The 23,652-nt window shown below is 39.0% G+C and overlaps 2 protein-coding genes across 2 annotated transcripts; both read left to right on the top strand.

Moving 5' to 3' along the window:
• Positions 1-1,301: 1,301 nt before the first annotated feature.
• On the top strand, positions 1,302-15,220 carry tp53inp1 (tumor protein p53 inducible nuclear protein 1). Its single transcript, XM_008430791.2, is given in 5 exon segments — positions 1,302-1,381; positions 4,698-4,818; positions 4,820-5,069; positions 9,320-9,863; positions 10,585-15,220. Coding segments are annotated over 4 exon segments (1,050 nt in total). The 5' UTR covers positions 1,302-1,381; positions 4,698-4,785; the 3' UTR covers positions 10,808-15,220.
• A 1,224-nt stretch (positions 15,221-16,444) lies between these two features.
• On the top strand, positions 16,445-23,209 carry ccne2 (cyclin E2). The gene is made up of 12 exons (XM_008430790.2): positions 16,445-16,929; positions 18,723-18,762; positions 18,936-19,017; positions 19,107-19,157; positions 19,790-19,932; positions 20,138-20,273; positions 20,356-20,502; positions 20,580-20,675; positions 20,751-20,885; positions 20,964-21,075; positions 21,165-21,322; positions 21,874-23,209. Exons 2-12 carry the CDS (start codon positions 18,749-18,751, stop codon positions 21,982-21,984), a joined length of 1,185 nt encoding a protein of 394 aa, XP_008429012.1. The 5' UTR covers positions 16,445-16,929; positions 18,723-18,748; the 3' UTR covers positions 21,985-23,209.
• The last annotated feature ends 443 nt before the right edge of the window (positions 23,210-23,652 follow it).

Here is a 23,652-nt window from a genome sequence, read left to right as displayed (position 1 = left end):
AGGTGAACGCATCAGTCTCAAATCTTTTTCAGTCTAAAGCAGAGGTGTCCAAACTTTTTGTCACATGGCCTAAAATCAAGTCAAAAGTACTCACAGGTCAAGAAAATGTTTTGGTTTGTAGATCTCATCCAGATCTCCAAAACTTTTTTCCTGGCCTGTCTGCTGTGTTTATAGATCTGTAGCTGTTCAGTAATAAATCTTTGAGGTTTTCACAGCACATCAGTTTAGAGGTTTTCCTCACATGTCCCATTGGGAAGGCAACCTGTTTCTCCTCTGGCCTGGAAATCATTTGAGAATCCCATAAAACTGGGGTCCCTATTGATACGGAAAGAATAAGTTCATTTCCACAAAAAAAATCTCAGAAATATTCTTTTAAAAAATGTGAAAATGTGCTTACATTTTTTTTTCAGATTAATCTACATTTTTCTAGAAAACAAATTGCCACATTTTTTCCAGAAAATATTTGATTTTTTTGGCAATAATTTATTCCTCCAATTTTATATATTTAATTTTTCATCTGCAAAGCCCCTAAAACGCCTTCATACATAATGGCCCTTAATAACTAGCTAAAAATGATAAAGAGCCCAATTAAATGAAGATGAACAAACACAATAAATCGTCAAAAATACTCAAGCATGCATGTTAGCAGTTTTTCACTTTGTACTTGCAATAATTGCATTGATGTTCCACACAATTGCGGCACTAAGTCAACTTTATTTGGCTATTTATTTACATTCTTTAAACTGTAAATAACTAAAACTATGTGGATATATTGGGGTGTACACTTGTGCTGTATTATGGTACTGCAGCAATAAGAGTTTGATATGTTGGGTGGATGCTAATAAGACGGGAAGTTCTGCAGCTTAACCCGGATGCGGGACTGTTTATGTAACATTTGCCTGTTTTAGGGAGGGAAACCAACATTTTTGCTCCGTTCAGCTGAGCGCTTTGCCCAGTCATGTTCTTTTTCTCCCCCTTTTTCCAAGAAGGAGGGAGCAGAGTCACGTGGGTTAGTGACAGTGCTCGTACGGCGCTCTGATTGGATGAGCAGCTCCTGGCCTTGCCCCTAAGATGGGTTGTTCCCCCCCCCCCCAGGTGACGTCACGACGATCAGCTGTTAGAGCTCCACAACAACAACAAAAGAAGTCGCAGTACAGGGACCCGACGAGGAAACGGGGCTGAAACGAGAAAAGACGATCAACCTCACTGTGACTCCCCATGTACAGCCCGTAAATTAAACATTTTTATATCTTATTTCTTCCGCGAAGAAAGCTCAAGTTTTTCTATTTTTCGAAAAGTAACGAATCTACCTCCGTTTTAAGGATTTTTTTGTTTTATTTGTTTTTTCAACCGTCGTTTACATCTCCTCCCTCTGCCGCAGGTGGGTTCTTTGTTTTCCTCCTGGTGAACATTAACGCGTCTCTTGCTTTTGTGTCCTCGTGTTAATCATATTTTCATGTGCATTTCAGTAGATGGACGTCTTGTTTTATCAGTTGAGTAATTATAACTGACTTGTTAACGCTCGTATTTATGATTTTATTGCAAAGCGACCACGGTTCTGATCGGCATCTGAAGCTTGGTCTTCCTCCTCTTATGCTCAAACAAAATGCTGTTTTTAATGCTTTTTTTTTTTTTTTACATATGATATATTCAAGTTTGGGTGCTGTGTTCTGGAAAATATTTTATTACATAATACAGAAGATGAAAAGTTTTTACCAGGCGGTTCAGCCCTGTGAGTGTAGAATTACAATCTCCTCCTCCTCTTCCTCTTGCTTCACCATGAATAAGCGCCCAACAGAGGCTGCTGCTGCTGCTGCTGCTGCTGCAGCAGCTCCTCGTTACCCCTGGGCCACTTTATTTCCTCCTGCAGGCTGGTTGACAAATCACATTAGCAGGAGCTGGAAGCCGATTAGTTTTGCAACACACAAAAACATACCACATTTAAAAATGTTGTTCAATTGTATTTTTTATGGGCTTATTTAATAGAAAAATACGTTTTAATTGCTATCGGCCCTTGTTTAGGCAGAATAATCTACCTATTTAAAACATTTTATTTATTTATTTTTTTACAATAAAACATGTTCGTACAGCATGTGATACTGGTAACGGGGAAAAAGGCGAACAGTAATATTTTTATTTTCAGTTTGACTTTGTTGCAGCGCTCTAGAGGTTATAAATCCCTGTTTGTAACTAAAACATGCCTAATCTGTGTTTTATCCCCGCTATATCCCTGATTATGGGGCATCCATTGTGGTTCATTCCTAATCCCAGACAGACAGATTTGAACACCCTATATAGCCTCCATCTGTATATTATGAATTGCTAGTCAGATGCAATAAAGCCAACCAGAATATGGGATAGTAGAACAGTTTATGAAAATGAATCGGTCAAAAGAAAATGGAGGTGGAGCTATCCTTGTATGATCGTTCCAGTCAGTTAAGCGCTATATATGTTCGTGAATTTAACATTAAAAGTAGCTGCTTTCAGGGAGGGTGAGTGTAGGGGTGAAACAGGTGCAGAAGAGGATTATCAGCCTGCTGTTGGGGATGGCGACAGCTTTAAAACCTTTGTTTGTTCGCCGTTGCGGCCCACGCTCGATTTTTTTCTTGTTTGATCAATGCTAGGGGGATAGCTGGGAAATACGAGCACGTCGGGGATTCTTTGAACGCACCACAGCCGATCTGCATAACGGTGGCACGCTTTCAATTGCTGGAAGAAAAACCGGATATTTGGGGTTCAAAGTTATTATTCGCATTATATAGCTACGTTTCACCGTCAGTTCTCTAAATAGACATGCCCTGCTTGTAAACTGTTAAGATAACCCCATGATACATTCAAGTACACCTCGTATAATAGAGTATTAATGTTCAAAACCACTTTCAATATGTTTTATTGCTTACGTTCATTTTATTAGCTAAAACTCCACTCTATTATTTACAAATACATATTTCAAATGTAAATAAAATCTACTTTTTTGTTAATTTCAACAGAGCTTTGATTGGTTGCTAATAGGGTGCCTACTTGTCAACTTCAACGTCTTTTAAAAATATTGTTTTCAGTTAATAATAAAGTCAATCTGGCAGTAAGACGTCACAGGCAGCAGCACATGTATGACATTTTAAATTATATCCCTGACTACGTCTGGTGATAATATACTAGAAGAGACAGACACTAATTTATATGTCCTTGCTAAGGTAAAAGAATGTTAATGACAGTAATTGCTGCTTAGACTGTGGAAATATCTGGTCATACCTGAACAAAAGTATTCCTCTCCAGTTCAGAGACTGTGATTTATAAAACGTGTATACATGTGAAAACGTGTATAACATGTGTTTTATAAAAACCTTGGTTTTTATAAAACACAAAACCAAGGGTAATCAGATGATTATTTTGTCTAGTTTTTCATGTTTTTGATAAGTTATTTAATATAAATCTAGAATATTTTTCAGAAGGAGTGTGTGATTTAAGTAAAGGTGCTTGCACAGGAATCACCGCTGTCAGCATTCATGAGTTTTTCTGTTAGCAATTTAATTTATTTAGTTATTTACAGTGTTGATGTAAACTTATTGATTCATCAAACACACCAATAACTACATTTTTAAAATTTACATTTTTTTTTTCCAATGTTGTTGCTCTTTTTAATTTGGCGTTGGAGACAGAAAAGATGAGAAATGTAACTCTGTTCATTGGATTTTTACACCTTATTATTTCCTATTAAGATCTGCGTTTGAAAGACATTTTTTCAACTAAAACTGCAAACTGAGACAAAGGCATGGGTTAAAAGGGCAGGTGCAGCATTGTTCTGCTAAACCCTCCAACACTTTGCCGGCGGGTGTCGTTACCCCAGCAGCTGCAGCGAGACACAGCTACACTGATCACTTTTCATTTTGTCTACTTTCCTAATGTGAAGTCCAGAGCTCAGGCTGCCGGCCAGCTGTGTCTGCGTGTCCTCTGAGGACACTGCAGCTCTTTATGTCCCAGCCGCTATAAAAGATGCAGACAGAGGAGCTCCTCTGTGTTTGCTTCCATCAGATATTTCCCAGCTGCTGCTCGCATCCATCTGCCCTGACAGCACATATAAGTTGATGCGCTTTACAGACTGATAAGTGTCCATCCGCTGCTAAATATTAACCAGCCAGTTAATAACGTCTTCATGTGGCTGTTTTTAGCTTCCTCCTTGCTTGTTTAAGCGCCATCGAAGGATGAATCTGGACGGATAAAACCAGCATTTGTTAATGTTTGCAATTAGACAAACAAAAAGTAAACACAGATGCCAGTTATGGAATATGGATTCTCTGCAGATCTGTATCATATTCCTAGTTACAGAAGATTAAAACTCATCAGCAGAACGTTTTGTGACAGGGAAAATGCTGACCGGCTCAGTGTATTTCAGAGGCACTGCAGTACTGAGTGTTTACAGTATACGGAGTATGTGCTGAGCTTGATAGGGTTACGGGTAACTTAATAATCACTTGGCAAGCTGCATAGAGTCTTTGCTTTCATAAGCCCCACCTGACCCATATTTTATGTGTGAACAAAAATCTCTCATTCTTTTCAAATAACCTCCTCCATCTTTGTTCCTGCTCATGATTCTGCTGCAGATTTAGGTTAATCTGTTGTAACCTTTGACTTAAAAAAAAAAGCGCACACACATACAAATAACAGTCACTAAAACAACTCATTTTGTCTTTTCTCAGGGCTCTTTCTTTGCTTTTGCACTCAACGTTGAGTGATGTCCAGCATGTCCCTGCTGGCCCTCAGGTGATCCCTGACCACACCCCATTGATGCACTTTAACACCTTTCTGGAGCCTTCGACTCGCTGTGCCCTGTGCAGCTGATGACCAAAAGGACAACCCCGACCCCCCGCCGTCGCCCAGAGCCGCGCGCCTCCTCCCTCTGCTCCTCCTTTGGCCTCACGCGCCTTCAGGACATCCCAGCATGTTCCATAGGTTCGCCAGCACTCTGTTTGGAAACGACGGGAACGAGCCGAGTCGAGACAGCCAGCCGGGAGACGGCAAGCAGGCAGAGGAAGAGGATGAAGAAGACTGGATCCTAGTGAACTACCTGGGTAAACGCAATGCACAGTTAAAAACATTTGGTAGGACACATGTCAGAGGTTTGCATTCACTCGTAACTGGCATGAATATAACCAATTCTCAGCTATTAATGATGTATTTGAGCTCAAAAGGTGCATCTAAAGTAGAGGTGCACGAATAAATTAGTCCAGATTTCCTTAATTTTGGGTGATTGGCCAATGCTTACATGAGCAACCTATATTATCTACCTGCACAACGGCCTGAAAATCAGCCACTGACCCTTTTCTCTGCCATGAGAGACGGCTACCTGACGTCAACCACCGTTGCCAACTTAGCAAGTTAGTTGCTTTATTTATCAACTTTTCAGGCAAAATAAAACAGCATCAGCTAAAATTGAAATTGGCAAGTGAGGCTTTTTTGGGTGTTTTCACACCTGATAGTCCAGTAGACTGGGTTCCATGAGGAAATAAAATTGTGATATTTGTTACATGTTCAGTAGACATGGTTTGTTTTCACGCTGCACTGTGTAAAACTATCCAAATACTTTGAAAACCTGTTCACTCCTTCACCTGTGGGGGCGCTAGTGAAGGAAACGACTCAAAAACCTCTGAAGAAAACAATGAGCGCAACTACCTTCTTCACAAACAATTACAACAAAAATGGAGCGGTGTCAGATTTTAGTTTTATACCCATTTTAATAGGGTTTGGTTGGGTTCAATAAGAAGTTGCATGCTTGCCGGAACCAAAATAAAACCATGGCATGCTACCATCACCATCAATTTTTCCCTCATCTGACAAAATGTTTTCTCCTGAGTCGTTGAAAACCAACGATAAAGCAGAGACCATCTTCCATGAGGTGTATGTATATATTTGAGCTTCCATATTATGTACAGAAAATAGAAAAGCAGCAGTAAATTTATAGTCGTTTGTCTGATTTGCTTTATTTTATATTTATCGAAATTTTTGTCTTGTGTTATAATCACCTCTCAATGAAAAACATTCATCAATAAAAACCCCAATCAACTAAATCTATGCCCTTGATGAGTGCATATAAATTTCTGACCAGCACTCTGTGGCACATCTATTTGATATAACTAAGATTGCAAACTTTTTAAAGTGATGCTTTAAATATGTCAATATGTGTGGTGAGAAAATGACTTAAAACTTTAGAAAATATATGTCAAAATCAGCTAAATAAAAGCTGAGGGGATGTGTGGAAGAGTTCTTTTTAATGTGCAGAAAGACGATCTGACAGGGAGCTGCAGGCTGAAAATAAAGATACTGTTTAACTTCAGCATTTTGTAATGGCAAGGAGAAGTCCGGCCAAGTTTCCAGAGCCGTCTGAGACCAAAACAGATCCCAGTCAAAACAGACAAGTCAGGCAGAGAGAAGTTCACAAAGTCACCCACGCTTTATACGGCAACGCGACGCGCTGCCGTGACTCCCAAATGGATCTGAGTGGGTTCTACCTCAGCTCTCCGTCCAGCCACGACTTGACCAGGCTCCGATTCTGCAGCCGTGTGAATATTTGAGGCAGGACGGGGGGGTGGGTGATGGAGGATATCTGGCATCAGGTGGTTAATGGAGAAGTGAACCTGTAAACGGGCCAAACAAAAGCATCCAAGGAACTAAATGAGGTAAAAATAGACCCTAGTTGTCTAATTATCAAGCCTATGAAGGTGAGCATGTTTGCTTTCTGGCTCCCTTCCACAGTTTTGTAGGTTTAAGGTTAAAGTTTTTCAGGACTTTTCGTGATCCATACACAAACTGTAGGTTGTGTTCTTTTATTTGGATTTTATGTTCTAGAACAGCAAGAGATAGTGGCTTGTTTTCAGTAAATAATTCCTTAATATTGATTTATAAAGGTACTAGTACTACTAATCTAATAGTGGAACTCATAATTTGTTGTCAATGTTAAGAATCATTTACTTAAAACAAACTCCTACATCTTGCTGAAAAGTTACTTTTATAAAGAGCATGAAGAGTGTGGATGCATAGCTTCGATCTAAATAGATCTAAAAATATATTATGTCAGTCTGCTGTGGAATTTCAATGCCATTTTTTCATGAATAAGCTGCTGTATTTAAAAACATTAATTGATTCTTTATCATTTTCAGCCAAAGATCCATTTGTGGCTGCAGAGCTGCAGGTTTCAGATCTATTTGCTAAACCAACATAAAGTAGTGAATAATTATAAAGATGAAATGAAATCTTGTGTGGTTTTCAACATTTTTAACACATAAAATCTGCAAGGTGTGGCATGCATTTGCACTTAGCCACTTTCACTGTGATACCCCTAAGAAAATCCAGTGTGACCAGAAATCAACTAATTATTAAAAAGAACTAACACTATAAGTGAATATTGTTCTGCCCTAAACACACATTTAGTTCAATTCAAAAATACTTTATTGATCCGAAAGGGAAATTAAACGTTGCTGTAACATGTTTAACTAAAGTAATTGTAGGTGGTGTGGCTGTTTGAGGCTGCATAAAACTGGAACCGCCAAGCAGCCAGAGTTACAATAGAAGCAAAGAATGTGCTAGAAAGATCTAGTCAAAGTCCAGTCAAATGCAATTGGGAATCTATGGCAAGACTTGAAATTCGCTGTTCATAGACATTTGTTTATCTGTTTGTAAGAATCCAGAAAACCATTCGTCATTTCCTTTCACTTCACAACTACACACTACTTTGTGTAGGCCCATCACACACACCACCACTAAAGTACACTAAATGACAAAGAATACTTTTGAATGGCACTGTGTGACTCAAGTTGTTTAAAAAAAGCACAGGATTAGCTAAGCATGAAAGTACTAACTGTAGATGTCTGAATATGTGGTATTAAAGCTTTCCAGTCATGCCAACAGTTCACAGTTCAGAGACTCAGCGTTTAACAATGTGTTCCAGTGAAGTTAGAGCTTTGCCCCATAAAAACCTGCAGACTCTGAGCATCTTTTTGTTTGTGGAGGAGGAGGACTGGACGGGTCAACGAGTTCATTTGTTCTCCCAGCTGAGCCCCGTTAACCCAGCACACATGAAGCCTCCGCTAGATGGATTCAGTAGAGTAGATGGATTCAGAAGGAGAACGTTAAAACGTTGAGCTGTTGTGATATCCGTGCATCAGCTCTCGGACTTTGAGTCAGCACGCTGCAACTTCTCTGTTCTGCTGTGGGTAAACAAGAATGCCTCTGTGAACTCTTAGGAGTGGCGTTCGTGTCACGTGTGGAAATGAGCTGCAGCCAGACACTCACTAGTGTTTTGTATTGAGATGCATGCACAATAAGAGCCCAGAGGTCAGGGCGGGGACACAATGGAGATGTCTTCAAGTTGAGCCATTCCTATAATGGTGCATGTGTGTTTGGTATGCACGCCGAGGTGTCGGATAAAGATCAAATATGTTTCGTTATTTACAATCTTTACTGAGCGCTGGTGAAAATAGTCTCTCCATAAACAGAACCAGACCCAAACTGGGACATCTGCTTCGTCAACACAGTTATTTTTAACATCCAGCCTGCTTTCATTAGATCATGTTTCCACCTCAGAACTTCCTGATTCTTGGTCAATCATTAAAAGCTGAAGTGGGGTAAAAACAAGGCCGATCCCCCCTTGATCTGTAGCTTTCAGCAAGCCTCCCCTTTTGCACAGCTAGACACCTTGCGGTGCAGGATGTCGGTGCGTTTGCGGGTGATTTACGAGCACAAGAATGCTCAGTGTGTTATTTTGGCAGCAGTTTGTGGAGGAAACATGGATCAGGCGGTTTGGAGCAGATATGAAGCCTGCTCCCAGACTCTCAGACGGGTTTAGCAGGTCTTAGCTGTGTTTGCTCTCAAACAGAAACATGTGCAGGTTGTGGTTTCGGTTGCAGGGAGGAGATGTTGGTCTGCTGGCCTGACTGTGACTCTCAAAATGATTGTTTACATGTGGAGATGGTTCAGCTGCTGCATAGGCGGCGTGCAGCGCCACCTGCTGGAGGGCTGGTGTAGTGTTAAATCACAGAGTGAAAGGTACTTCTGGGCCAAGAAATAATAATAATTAACTTAGTGCAAATAAAATAGTCGATTTTATTTTACAAGCCACACTTTGGACATGCCAAAGACCTCTTTGGACAAATATGACAGAACAATTGTACTTCAAAACCACATTTAGGTGTTATCATCATTATTGTTATTATTAAAGCAGATATTTTCATTAGAAATAAAAAAAAAAAAAACATGAACAGAATTTTATTTTTTTTCTTCTGATTTTACTGAACTTATGTGTGAAATAATTGCGTCTCCTCTGCAGCTGAAGCTTGCTCTAGTCATTGTGGTGACGGCCTCTCTGACTCCACCATCATCCCTCATGAAGACGAAGAGGAGGAGGAGGAGGAGGAGGAAGACCTGGTGATGATCCCTTCTCCGATGGCCAGCCCCTCTATCCGCTACCCCTCCTGCACCTCCCTCAACTCCATGGCCGACACCGACCCGGACGGCGGCGCGGAGGACGATGAAGATGGGAACGACGAGGAGGAGGAGGAGGAAGGCGGGTTCCTGCGTCTGGACGCCTGCTCTCTGGAGGAGAGCTGGTTCGTGACTCCTCCCCCCTGCTTCACCGGCCATGGCGGCCAGCCGGTGCTCCTGGAGACCAGCCCGCTGGAGAACCTGCTGATCGAACACCCCAGCATGTCCGTCTACGCCCACCACAGCCCGCCGCGACTCGCCCGAGACCCGATACCACACCACACGCTCGACCGGGAAATGGACTTCCTGTCTGGAAATCCGTCTGCAAACCAAACACCTGCAGGTGGAAAAGAGAAGGCAAGACCCACGCTTGAAGGACCTCGACATAGGTATGAATGTTTTTTTATGATCTCTGATTTAACAGAAGTTTGTCTTCACTCAGTCATAATGAATAAACAAGTGTCTACGTCCCTTGAATTTTTCTGGATTTTCTCATTGATGGTCACTATCCCATGACCTTTAGATGCTCCTTACTGGGCCTCTCCAGAACCTGATCACATGCTGAGGAGGCATCTAAAGTAGGGCTGAGACAATAAATTGGATTAATCGAAACTAATTTAGTAATGATTAATCGTTAACTGGACTCAAAAAAAGACAATTTACTGAAAGAACAACATAATCAGAGCAGTAATTAAGCCAAATCTGAATAAAAATATGTACATTTTGCATTTGAGATGGAAAAAAACCCCTTCTTTATCTGTAAATGTGTTCTATTCAAAACTCCTCAAATTGCATAATTTTAGTTCCCTGGTTCAATTCATGTTTTAAAAATGTCCTATTTTGCATCCCATTATCAATTGGTTAATATAAAAATCAATCAGCAGATCAGCTCTGGATATTGATATTAAGTCAAGCAGAAATGATTTTTCAAAAAAACTGCTACAACCATGTGTTTCCCCTAGAGAACGTAACTCTGAGATTTTCATCAAATTATAATGTTTAGAAATTTAAGACATGATGGTGTCATTCAGGTAATAATTTATATTTTAGCTAAGACTAAGAAAGTGATGAACCGTTCTCATCTGTTGTTGTCATTTCTGCCTCCTACAGACCAGAGGTGGTGCAGCGCCGCTCCAGCCTGCACTCTACCTGCTACGCTGCAGCGCTCACCACCAAACCCGGACTCCTGCAGCAGCGGCCGGGTAACGTCACCCAACGCACCCAGCTGCTGTCGCGCAAGGCCCTGCGACGCCTCAACCTGCTGCGCCCCACGAAGCCCGGCACCCTCCACTTCCACCTGCACCAGCCCACCCAGAGGCACCTCAACTTCTGATGGAGTCCAGCAGCATCACAATTAGTCAGGATGGAAATGTCAACACCGGCCAATCGCTCACAAACTCTCACTTCTTTTTCATTGTTATAATTCAGAAGCAAACACCAGCAAGCAGCCAGTTACATCATCAGTCCCGCCTGATCCTTTTGAAAACCTTACAGGACAGGGAGATGGGGAAAGTAGCTGGCTTTTTTTTTTTTACTCTAAACACTTCCCCTCCTTTCATTGTCGCCCTTCTCTTTATGTATTCTTTCTGAAAAGAAGAGAAAGGGATGCAGAAAAAGCTCATCATGTTCTCCTTACCATTTCTGACTACTTTATATCCAATCAGAGAGAAAGAGGTGTCAAAATGACTCTCTTTTCTTCTCACTTTGTTTTGTTTCTGAATGGGAAACTTAAAGTGTAGAAACAATGCTGTAGGTCACTTTATTCAGAGGCAGGTTCACAGCGTGGCAGGATGGTCCGGTGGTGTTATTTCAGGGACTCACAAGGTGATGATTTGGTTGCCTGCGAACGTACAGGTAACTTTGTCAAGGCAGCAGGAGACATTGCAGATCCTAAATCACTTGAATATGTACAGTCCAGCAGGGCTGTGCTTCAGTTTAATCATTGCAGTACTGTCAGGATGAAGCTTCAAACAGTTTGGGTACAAATCCTTAAAGGGGCATTTCCACTCATTTCATCCACACTATTATAATCAGCAACATGTTCTTCTTTACTTTAGCTCTTTTACAAGGAGGCAGGAGGCATTTTATTTTTGAAGTGTTAAAACAATTTGAGTTCATATTTGATATCTTTGTGAAGTGCAATACCAAATTACTGAGTCTTTCAACATTTACTTTATAATTAGCTGTTTGTGTGTAGAGATGCATTGATCAGAATTTTGTGGTCCGATTTCTGGGTTTTGTAAAATGTCAAACTGCAAATATCCTCTTCAAAAACAACGATAATTTATCATAGTTAATATTAGGAGATCTGGAGAGCTTAAATTGAATCCCTTCAGCTAACCACCATTGATTTGTTGCGTCAACCTACCACATCTTGTCTTTGACTCAATTCTTTTATTTTGGTAAGCTTCACTCAACTGAAAGTTTACAAAAACTAAAAGTAAATTAGCGCTTTAGATTTTATCCAGAATTTTTATTTTTTTTTTCCGGAGAAGTTAATTGGGCTAAGCGCTTTTCCAAGTTGGCAAACAAAATAATAGCTCTGCTATTAGCGGATCAGTGGAAGCGTGCTCTCCACTGACGTTTACATTTAAAACTGTTTTTGACATTTTGTAATAACAATGAGCATTGTTAGCTAAAGCCGCTATATCCATTTGTTTTCCCTGAAAAATGTAACAAAGAGATTACAATCATTTTCAAAACCGACACGCAGGAATTACCAGTCAGCAGGTTAAAACATGACGTACATGGTGTCTTCTTCAGGTCTTGCTCTCTCTTACACCCTGAATGCACCACAAGTATTTGTCAATGCGCATTAATGCTTTTCAACATGACTCCAGCATGTTGCAGAAAATCTCGTTTCTTTTTAAATAGCTTCTTACATCAGTAACTCACTCAGTTTTTTTTTTTTACTCAGTAACAACATCCAATCTGAAGAGTGTTATCAGGCAGCAAACTGATTGGAAAAATTATTGGATTTTTGAGTTTCTGGCCAGTTTCTTGTCAATCTAGGGTTAGTCAAGCTAAAAATTAGTGGGTTTTGGTCCACGGCTGATTTCTCTGTGCATCTCTGGTTTAAGGTCTTGTGTGCAGGACTTCTCTGAGGAGGCTTTAACGGTATTTCTTTTCTTGCTGGATTAAAAAATAAATAAATTCTACAGGACTTTTACTGTTTACTTCTCATTAAACAAACCTAAAGTAAATCCAGACATTAGGATGTTACTTTACAGATCACCCTGTGAAACTGTAGACTGTTGTAAGTTTTAACAAAATTATCCTCAAGCACACCCCTGGACTATCGCCTCTTTCTTTTCTTTTTTTTTTTTCTTAGAGATGATCAACATTTATACTTGATCTCAGGTTTTCTTTGTGTTCTCATTTCCTTGTTACAAACACACTCTAGTTTCAATGAGTGTGAATTTAATTGACTTAAAGAGCCTTCCTAGGGGAATTTGTCTCTTTTATTTACTGCCTTTTTGAAATCTTTAGCACCACTATTTTTCGCTCAGTTCAGGACTTCCTGCTGTGCCAACCGAACCTGCTTCTGACTTTCAGTTCATCGCTTTTCACCGTATTTTTTTGGAAGAAAAAAATAAATACAAGTAGTTAAAATGACTGGGTTCAATATCACTAAATGCCTTGTTTTAATGGTAGCTTTGAGATGAATAGAAATGTAAAAAAAAAACAAAAAACATGTATGTAAAAAAAAATATATATATATACTTCCAAATTAGAAAAAAAAGCAAATTACATATCAGTATGAAGTTGTTTGCATCGATGGATTCTTGCTTTGGTATGTTTGGTAATGAGTGTGCTGTTTGTTGCATGGTTGTAATGTTGTGTTAGTATCACGATGTTGGAAAAAAATAGAAAAGATAATGGAAAAGGACTTGTTTTTCTTGTTTGTTCTGATATAAATCTGCAGTCCACTTCTCAGGGTCACAACCAATCACCTTTTACACTTTAGGAAAATGCAGATTTACTTGACGGATGATGATTCTTTTAACGCGCTCGGACTTTTTCCCGCCTCTGAAATGCGTGTGAGAAATAATTACCTGATAGATTAGTGTCTCTAAAGCTTCTTTCAGACCCTGGTTTGTGAAAACAAACCATCACCCACTTTTGGGAATCTATCAAGATACGGACAAACTGTCTTTTCAGAGCTGTTAATATTTTTTTTTTTTTTGCTCAAGTGTACCGGACTTGGTTTTAGAAATGTACTTAACGTTTGTTCAACTGTTTTAATTTCTATGCTATAATAGTTACATTTTGTTCAGCTGATATTTAAACCAAAAGAAAGTAGCGGCAATCTGTAATCTTTCACTACTGTTTAATACTTATGTTCTGTTTTTGCATTATTGAAATGTTTGTTAAATGCTTTTGGATGAAATAGCAGACAGTTTTACGTTTTAATGTGTTGCTGTAAGCAAAGCTGAAACCAGAATGAGCTCCCGCACTGCAGAAAGAAACAGTTATTATACAAACAAAACATATGGAAGGCTCTTGCGTCCAAAAAACTGTAAGTTAATGTTATTTTTTTTTCTCTTAACATGTCAGAATCTCCATGTTTAAAGTTTTATAAAAATGTATTTTGTTCTTATTCAACTAAATTGACAATGTATTTGAACTTTGCATCTTATAAGTTTTACACACCATTGTTTTTTGCATTTTCTGGAACAATCTTGATGCAGATCAATGCCTTTTATGTAACAATTTTAAAAATGTACTTAAAACATTTTTTACCATTGACTTGTTCAGATAGAGTATGTTTTCTTTTTTTAAAGATTTTAATCTGAACAAACTCAGAACACTTTTTGCAGTGTGGTGAAGGATCTCTGGTTGTTTTTGATAGGAGTGTATCTATGTTGAGTGTCTACGGTTTGCTGTACATATTACAATGGTGGACTTTGCCTTTAGCCTATGTAAGCTCGTCTTTTAGATCTGCGCTAACTAACTCTTGACTTTTCAACCTTTGCGTTCACTTTTGGTGTTATTTTTGTGTTACTGCGATATTTTTGAAGAAGATGACGTTTAAAGAAAGAAGGGATTGGAGTCGACGTTTAAGGCTCCACCTGCTGGCAGAAGCCTGAAATGTTTTATCTGTGCTTAAATCTTCGAGCTCAACTCATCTTTTATTACCAACAGGGATTTCTAGTATTTTTGTTCAATGCCTTGAAATTTGTGGATCACGTGCCTTCCAGGTTGAAATGTTGTAATGACAATGCATCGATGAAGAACTTGAACTCTTTTTTTTGTTTTTTTGTTAATGTTTTGATTGGACATAATGGATAAAAACACAGACATCAGAAACAAACTATGCATCACTTTGAAGAGGCTCCAGCTCTCGCTGCCACCATCCGCCCAGCCTGAGTACAACTTTGACAGAATGACAATGTAGCAAATCATTTTTTTCTCTCTCCTTTTATTTTAAGTGTGAAAAATATCTTGTGGCATTTTCATTTTTCATCGAGTGTTAGATATGTTTGTTTTTATGTAGTTTACTGGAATAATACAGCACTTTGCCAAAAAGAAAAAAAAATTGTAGGAATTTTAGGAGCTAATGTTTTATTTATCGATATAACTGTCATTCTTCCTCGTATTTTGGATGTATAACAGATCAATTCACTCTGTTCTGATGTCAGAAACAAAAAAAGCTGATAAAAAGTGGGGTCATCTGTTTTTGAACTGTAATAGTTAATACATGTGATCTCTCATTAGCCGACAATAAATGTTTTCATAAACAAATGTTTGTCTGTGTGTGATTCTCTTTTGCTCCAGTATGAGACTGTCATACATTGCAAGACTTCTGCCGGAGGTCCTTCCTGCCCGCAGAATCACCACTCACAACGACACTTTGGAGATACTTGGATGATATGAGTTACAACATTTCATTTTTCTTCGCAATAGAGTATTTCTGAATTGAGTTGAATAAGAGGAATAAGTCATGTTACTGTTGAACAATAACTCTTCGAAGATAATTGGATGAGATGAGTTATGACAACATTTAATTTCCCTTTGGAACAAATCTTTTCTTAACAAAATTGAATTTGAAATGTTTGGTGTACTGTTGTTAGGTGTTGTATCGGCCTCATAATGTCAAAATATGAACATCAGTGCCAATTCAGAAGGTTACATTAAGTTTACCTGTAAAGTCCACCCAAAAGCCAAATATTCTGACATATATACAAACACAGAGTTGGGTAATAACTAGTAAAATTTATGTGAGTAATCTTTTGGAAGATATACTTTTAGGAGTATTTTTACTACAATGTACATTTTACTTTCCATCCATCCATCCATTTTCTTCCGCTTCATCCGGGGTCGGGTCGCGGGGGCAGCAGCTTAAGAACGGAGGCCCAGACTTTCACTGTTGATTGAGTAATTGTATTATGGAGTATTACTACTCTTACTTGGATAAAAATTCTGGATACTCTACGTGACCCGACCCCGGATAAGCAGAAGAAAATTAATGGATGGATGGATGGATGGATGGATGGATCTCCCCACGGTAACTTACTTCACTGAATGAGAAAAAAGTTTGTTTTAAACAAAAAAATCACCAGACACAGATACACATCTGTAGTTTTGTTTCATAAGGTATTTTCATTAAAAGAAATTGATTTAGGAAAATGTTTCTTTTGTCAAATTTTGTAATTATGTCATTTATATGAATCATTTTCATTCAGGTATTTAAAATACCAAAACTTAAACATAACTTTATATTTTGGTCCGTCTGATTGATATTGACACAGTACTTTTAATTTTTTTTTTTTTTTTTTTTTTTACAAAAATACTTTTCACTCTTACTTGAGTAATTTCTTGGTCAGATACTTTTACTTGAGATAAAATAAATTGAAGCAGTAGATACACAGCTTCTGTTTGACAGCCGCCCCACGTGCTCACTTTGTTTACATTCTGCACACAGTCCACGCGGTTGTCATTACTCGCCCTCTCATTGGCTTGACGTCACATTGCTTCCTCCCACAGGCGGGACCTGTGAGCGGAAGCAGTTTCTACGTCGCTTAAAAATCTAATATAACTCCGTCAAATTCAAGAAATACTGACTCATTCCTATGTGTATCGCTTCTTAAAGGATTTCTGCGTCGTTAAAATTCAACCGCGATAAACGGGAAGTCCGGTTTACCTCTTAAAAACGTTGCTACGCTCCGGTGACCGTTAGAAACCAACGAAGGCACGGAAAAAACACGACGAAACGGTCGCTAAGCTTCATTCTGGGGTCGTTTTTGGTCGTTATAAATCGAAATAAAGCGAGAGCAACCGGTTTTACCCGCTCGGTGCTGCCCATTTGCAAAAAATCACAGTTCAGATTTGAACATTTAGCGCGTTTGTGTTAACCGGGAACGGGCATGCGCACTGGCGTCGACAGGCAGATGCGGATATAAGGATTGGCGCCGGCGCCACAGCTGATGCATTCATTCATTCTTCGCTGAGGAGGTAAGGTCCCCGAACTTCTGAGCAGGTCTACTGATATACATGATTGTACGACAAGCTCAGGAATGCTAAGTCACTTTTAGTTGGCAGATTAGCTGGAAAATTGCATTATTGTAGCAAAGTCCTAGGTTGAGTGACTTTCCAGTAGGCCAAGAGAGGAACCTCTGATCATTTAGTTTCACCTCCAGCTTTGCTGCATTACACGAACTTCATAAATCGTGTTATATCTGCTCTATAACTGCTGGGTTAAACATTTTTTGTCCTGAAAGTACAGCAAGTTCAGAGCGTTGAACAACAGTAGTGTGGGTGGTGTGTTTAAAAGCAGGTTTTCAGTGTGATCTGACCTTTCAACGGTTATTTTAAATAAAAAATAGTTCCCCAGTGTTTCATATTGAAGCTGATGATTTATAGTTTATCTGTATTTTGGAGGGTTAGTCGGTTATTGTTGACCTAGTTAGCTGTTAGTTTGCTAAGTACAGTAGCTGCCCTCCACAGATTAGCCTCGCATTGGTTGCAGTTTACCCGACTTTACTGGCGCTGCATTGGTTATAAAACTCATCGTATTCAGATATGAGGTTCTCGTACCCCCTCTCTGTCTGTTGGTGATTGTCTAAGGTTAATAACAACCTTCTTTAGCGGTCTTCGTTCGCAGTTTTCCCTCGCAGATTTGGGGGTAGTTTCGAAGAGGCAGGGCTCAAATCCTCCCGCTTCTCCGTTGTAGAAATTGGCGCGTCTTTGAGTTTCAAACCTCTCTAAAACCCAATAATTTGGACGTTTTGTCGACTAAAACTTTAGTGAACATGTTTACAGACGTGTGCGTCGTCATTAAAGCCGAGAAACTGGAATTGAAATGTTGTATTTTTGAGTTTTTTTGTCTGAAACGGAGGGAGTTGTCAGCCCCCCTTCTCTTTTCATTACCACGATAGCTCACAGAACCTGGTCGGCTAGTTTCTCTCTTTTCATCGCATTTTATTTACTTTGACGTGTTTTCAATGAGCTGGAGATCGGCATTGTAGCTCCATATGCATCTTCAGCCTGTGTTGGTAGACTAACGATGGATTGTTAAGTTGATTACTGGGTGTACTGTTAATCACAAGCTAGCACTACTGTTCCTAAGTTAGCTACAGATTATACACCAAGTTCAGACTCAACTATTCAAATTAGCAGTTCTACATCCTGCATCTTCTAAAGAAACCTTCTGCTCAACCAAAAGTTTCCAAGCTTTATATAACATAATTTTGATAACTTTTAACTTTTTTTATTTTTAGACGATTTAAGCCTTTAGCAGCCTTATCAGTGATTCGTGTAGAGATGCACCGATTAGGCTTTTACCAGCTGAAGCAGATTTCCTGTTTTTCTTTGAGGTCTGCCCTTTTAGTTTTGACCCACTCCTGTTTTTCTAAGAACTATAAAAGGGATTGGAGTGAATGATATAATCCTCATTTATTCATCAAAGCATAACTCTAATCCTGATTTAGATTTTTATCAAACTCAAATATTGTATCATGACATCTACACAATGTGTTTGGAGACCAGAAATGATTTTAAATTCTTATTTTTGAGGAATTTGATTAATTGAATTTGACTAATATCAAGAGCAAATTGCCCCCTAAAATGTTTGGCCAATTATCTGAGAAAGATTGCAAAGTTTCAGTACTCCACGCTTATTTTGTTGTTAGGATTTCTTCCTAATATGACCCTAATTTTATGTACAGCGTCCAATTCTCCTGTAGTTTCTGTAAATATTTGTACAATTCTTCACAAATCTTAACTTGTTTTTTTGTTTTCATTTCCAGGAGAGCCATAAGAATAAATCAGCACCATGTCTAGACGCAGGTAAGCACCTACAAGCTCAGTTTCTTATTTTCAAACTTTGAAGCTAAAAGGAAAAATCTGAATAGAAATAGATTGTCTTCAGATTTAAATAGTTTTTATTAATTGTATATCAATAAGTCATTGATATACAATTTAAGAATAAGGTATCTTATAAATATCCATTTTCATCGCAGTGGTCGCCTCACGCTTCAAGCCAGGGATTCAAATGCAGATGAACCCGCAGTCCGAGAACCACTAAAGAAAAGAAAGTCTGAGGTTTGTCTTGTTTTTATTTGTATCCAGTTAGTAAGTAATAGTTGGCTTACTTGAACATGGATTCATTTTTTTTTTGCTTTCCGCCTCAGCCAAAGAAGAAACTTCAACCTGCAGCCAAGAAACAGAACTATGAAATACAGGTCAGTTTGCAGCACATCAGCTCCAGATGATTGTGTGTTTATAGCTGATAAGAGCTCAGCCCAGGATGTTTTACTACTTTATCTTCACTTAGCAGCACCCTCCCGTCAGTAAACTGCATATTTTTTCCTCCATGTCCATTTTTATAAAGTTGTAGATTATAATAAAGAACTTTATTGGTTTTTTTTTAAATTATTATTATTTTGTTATAACAAAATTAGCTGAAGGGAATAAATACGTTTTGAACTTGGGAGAGGCTGTGATGATGCAGTATCGCCTCTTTACCAGAAGAGGTCACTATGTTAACTAAAAATTAAATTACCGGTATGCCTAGTTTTGGGTTTGTAGCAGCTTTAATCTTAACGTCTCCAGAATTCACATGAGGCTTGATTGGTTTTTAAAAACAAAATCTTTAAACATTCATTTAAACAAAATATCTGTTCTTAAATTATGAGTTTATAAAAATATACACATGTATTTTTTCTTTTTGACGCTTTGGACATTAATACCTTGTTTTTGTTGTTTGTTTTGGGGTTTTTTTTTGTTTCGTTTTGTTTTTTTTGTTTGTTTTTGATTTCCACTGGAATGTCCCATGTGGGTGTGCATTTAAAGTTTGCTGTTCCTGCTTCTCCAGACGTGTTGGTCGGAGGATGGAGCCAGTCCGTGCATTCTCATTGAAACTCCCCACAAGGAGCTGGAGCCCTCAGACCCATCCAGCTTCAAGCAGTACCAGTTCAAGAACCTCTTCATCAAGGCCTCTCCCATCCCTCGTCTCAGGTAAGCCTGGGTTTTGCATATCAATGAGGCCATTGTAGTTCAGCACTTCTCATTGAAATGGATGTTTATTCACAATCTAAAATGCCATTGTAAGATCTGATGTAATCAGGGTCACTGGGTGGGTGGATGAATGGTTTCGTCACATGGTATGAGCCAAGCTATATAAGCTTTGGTTTGCAAAGGACTGAAAAGTTTCTCTTCCCAGCTGGGCGAGTTCAGACGACGTTTGGATTAAAATGCTCAACAAGGAGCTGAAGTACGTTCACGATAAGAGCTACATGCAGCGGCATCCCAAACTGCAGCCCAAGATGAGGGCGATCCTGTTGGACTGGCTGCTGGAGGTGAGTACCAAGCAGAGCAGTGGTTTATGTCAACACATTCTTGGCGAATCTGTAGGATTTTTATGCTGTTGCCTTTGTGCAGGTGAGTGAGGTGTACAACCTCCACAGACAGACGGCATACCTGGCCCAGGACTACTTTGACCGCTTCATGCTGACTCAGGAGAACGTGAACAAAGATTACCTGCAGCTCATTGGCATCACAGCCCTCTTCATCGCCTCCAAGATAGAAGTTAGTTTTCACTACCTGTTGTTTCTGGTGTTTATATCCTAGCAGAATAGTTTTCACTGAAATGCTTCTTTCTTTAGGAAATTTATCCTCCTAAAATCTTCGAGTTTGCGTACGTCACAGACAAAGCGTGTGACGTGTGGGACATCCAGTGCACAGAGCTTCATATATTAAAGGTACGGCAGCGGCTTCCGTCCCCCGTCTGAATGGAGAGGTTGTTTTTCTGCTCTAACATGATGGTCTTCCTGCAGGCGTTGGACTGGAACTTGTGTCCAGAGACTCCCATCTCCTGGCTCAAGCTGTACGTTCAGGTGGAAGCCCAGAAGGATGGAGAGAACTTCCTGGAGCCGCAGTTTTCTCAGGAGACGTACATCCAGATCACACAGGTATCTTCGCTTCCTCACAGACTCTTTATTAAACGTTTTAAATGTTCAGAGTGTGACCTCTGCCTTCATCTCCTTCAGCTGTTAGATTTGTGCATGATGGACATCAGTTCGTTGGACTACAGCTACAGCGTTCTTGCTGCCGCCGCCTTCTGTCACTTCTCTACGTTTGACGTTGTTCATAAAGTCTCAGGTGGGTTTCCACTCGGTCTCTGCACATTTTGCAGGCGGGGTCTGAATATTCCAGGTCGTAACCAGTGAGTTTCTGCCTTCGTTTGGCAGGCCTGACCTGGGAGAGCGTGGTTCCCTGTTATCAGTGGATGAGTCCCTTCATGGACACGCTGCGCTCTGAGCCCAAACCGCAGCTGAAAAACTTCCCCAAAGTCAAAACCGACGACAGGCACAACATCCAGACACATGTGGCCTATCTGGACCTGCTGGTGAGGAAACGCATCTGTTCATCAATCTGTGATGATATTCTGACCTGCTTGGTGATATTCAGAAAGATAAACTGACAATAATTTAGATTGTTGAATCGTTAGTATCTGTCCTAACTAACCAAGAAACACAATCCTGAAGTGCTTTTTGACCACTTGAACGCTGTTTATTACCATAAATAACAGGATATATCAATTAAGCTTTTAAAACTTGCTTTTTTGACAAAAACATTAATATCAAAAGGAAAATTTTATTTCTAAAAACTTGGATATTCACTCCTTTAAAGAGATGAACCTAATTAAACAGTGCTTTGTGTTCATGTATTATATTGATGCAGTTTAATTTACATTAAATATCTTGTAGAAATCAGTTCTCACTTTGACTTTTTTTTTGTTGTCGGCAGAATTATAATTTTGATTGCTTGGTACTTAAATCAAACAATAAAATGTCTAAGTGGGGAATTTTTTTTATTAATGTAGGCACTGCTTTTATAGTTTTTCTTAGCCAATTCTTTCCACATTTTTAATAAATTTTTTCCTCCATCTTTGCGCAGAAAAAAGCTCAGGAGCGTCAAATGGACAGCCCCGGCTGTCAGCAGTCACCTGTTGCCATGGGGAAGATTCTGACCCCACCCAGCAGCACAGAAAAGTCGACCAGTCCCTGAGCTGGACACCCCATCAGCAGGACCCACTACCTCTCTTCAGGACAGCTTGACGCCACAGTTGAGTCGTCACGGCGACATGTGATGTGGAGAACAAAAGTTTTTTTTTTTTTTATGTTTGGTTGTTTTAACACTAAGCTCTGACGTCTGGCACCCTTAACAGATCAGACAAGAAACTGATCTGTTCCTTCATCAGTTTAATCAGCCACCAGATTGATTAAGTCATCAACCTGGTGATCAATGATTTAATCTGTGATAACTTTCCTTTTTTCTTTTTTTTTTGTTTGTAATGAATGTGGTGTCGAGCTACAACAGTTCTCACTCAACTGGTCTTTCCTCCATGTGAGCCGTCGTCATCTGGGAGTTTCACTGGTGCTGATCTTAAACTTGAAGCTTTGATGCTTTCTGATGGTGCTTCAGTTGATTCTCAGGAAATGAGAAAAACCTGCTTTTGTTCTTACTTACGACAGTCATTCCATTTTAAACAGGTACAATTAGACATGTGCCACTTTTATGTCTCTTTTTTTATGTCTGAAAGTAAATCTGTCCTGATGGAGGCTTGTCACCTTTAGAGCAAACAGCTTGATTTTTGAAGCATTTTACAGCGACAAGAATTATAGGAATTTTATTATTATTATTTTTTTCCTATTTAGGTGTTTAATGCACCTGACCTGCTTGTGGCAAATTTTTTTTACATTTTGTATAATTATTGCAACCTTTTGTTACGTTCCTGGAAAACTTGACCTTTGTGCAAATTTTTTTTTTTTTTTTTTTTGCTTTTTCATTTTAAGTGCTTGTATTTATTAATAAGCCTTCATAAGTAAAGGAAACATGTTCATATGTAAAATCTTTTATTGATTGAACTTAGTCTGGTCACTCAGTGCCAAAGGCAAAAAGGTATTTATGAGTTTTGCTCCATAACATCTGTTCATTTGAGGTTCAGCATTAAATGTTGTACATAAGGATGTCTTCAGTGCCTTTTTTATATAACGGGGACGAGGGAGAAAAAATCTATACATGAACTTAATTTAAAACTTAAAATGGAGTGAGCCAAAAAATGGAAATCCATCAAACCTGTGACTGTAAACCTCCGCAGTGAACACAAACCATGTGAACTGTGTATAAATGTTAAAGAATGTTTTTGTACATAAAGCAATTTAAACAGAGAAAATTGTAATTTCCTTTGTATTGTTTTAAATAAATGTTGAAAGTGTTTTTGGTCTTTGTTTTTTGAGAAATGAGTAAAATGTCTGATTCTTCTGAGTCAAAGCAGAGGCCGTTTCAAAATGGAAAACGATAAATGAACTATTGTAAACATTCTAATAAAGCAACAGTCAAAAGCCTACATACTTAATAATATGCAGATTTAATTTTAAAAAATATTGTCGAGCAGTTAAAGTTCTACCTGAATAGAAATCACAAACTAATTAAGCATTTTTAATTGTGATGAATTTTGTGGCCTACTGTAAATTTAAACGTATAAGTTTTGGACATGACGGCTAAAAGCTTTACAGAAATGCATGCTTCCTTTTTTGTCTTGAATTTGAAAAGTGTCCCAAATACAACAATTCCACCACTTTAATGCTGCTGCTGCTGCTGCAGTGAGTGAAAAAAGTGGCAAATAAAAATAAATCACTGGCAGAAGAAACATGAATGTTGGGCTTCGTTCCC

The sequence above is a fragment of the Poecilia reticulata genome, linkage group LG16 (genome assembly GCF_000633615.1).
Source record: "Poecilia reticulata strain Guanapo linkage group LG16, Guppy_female_1.0+MT, whole genome shotgun sequence".
NCBI classification, from domain to species: domain Eukaryota; kingdom Metazoa; phylum Chordata; class Actinopteri; order Cyprinodontiformes; family Poeciliidae; genus Poecilia; species Poecilia reticulata.
The sequence above is the reverse complement of the archived record's forward strand: the minus strand, read 5'-3'. Positions and strand labels throughout refer to the sequence as shown.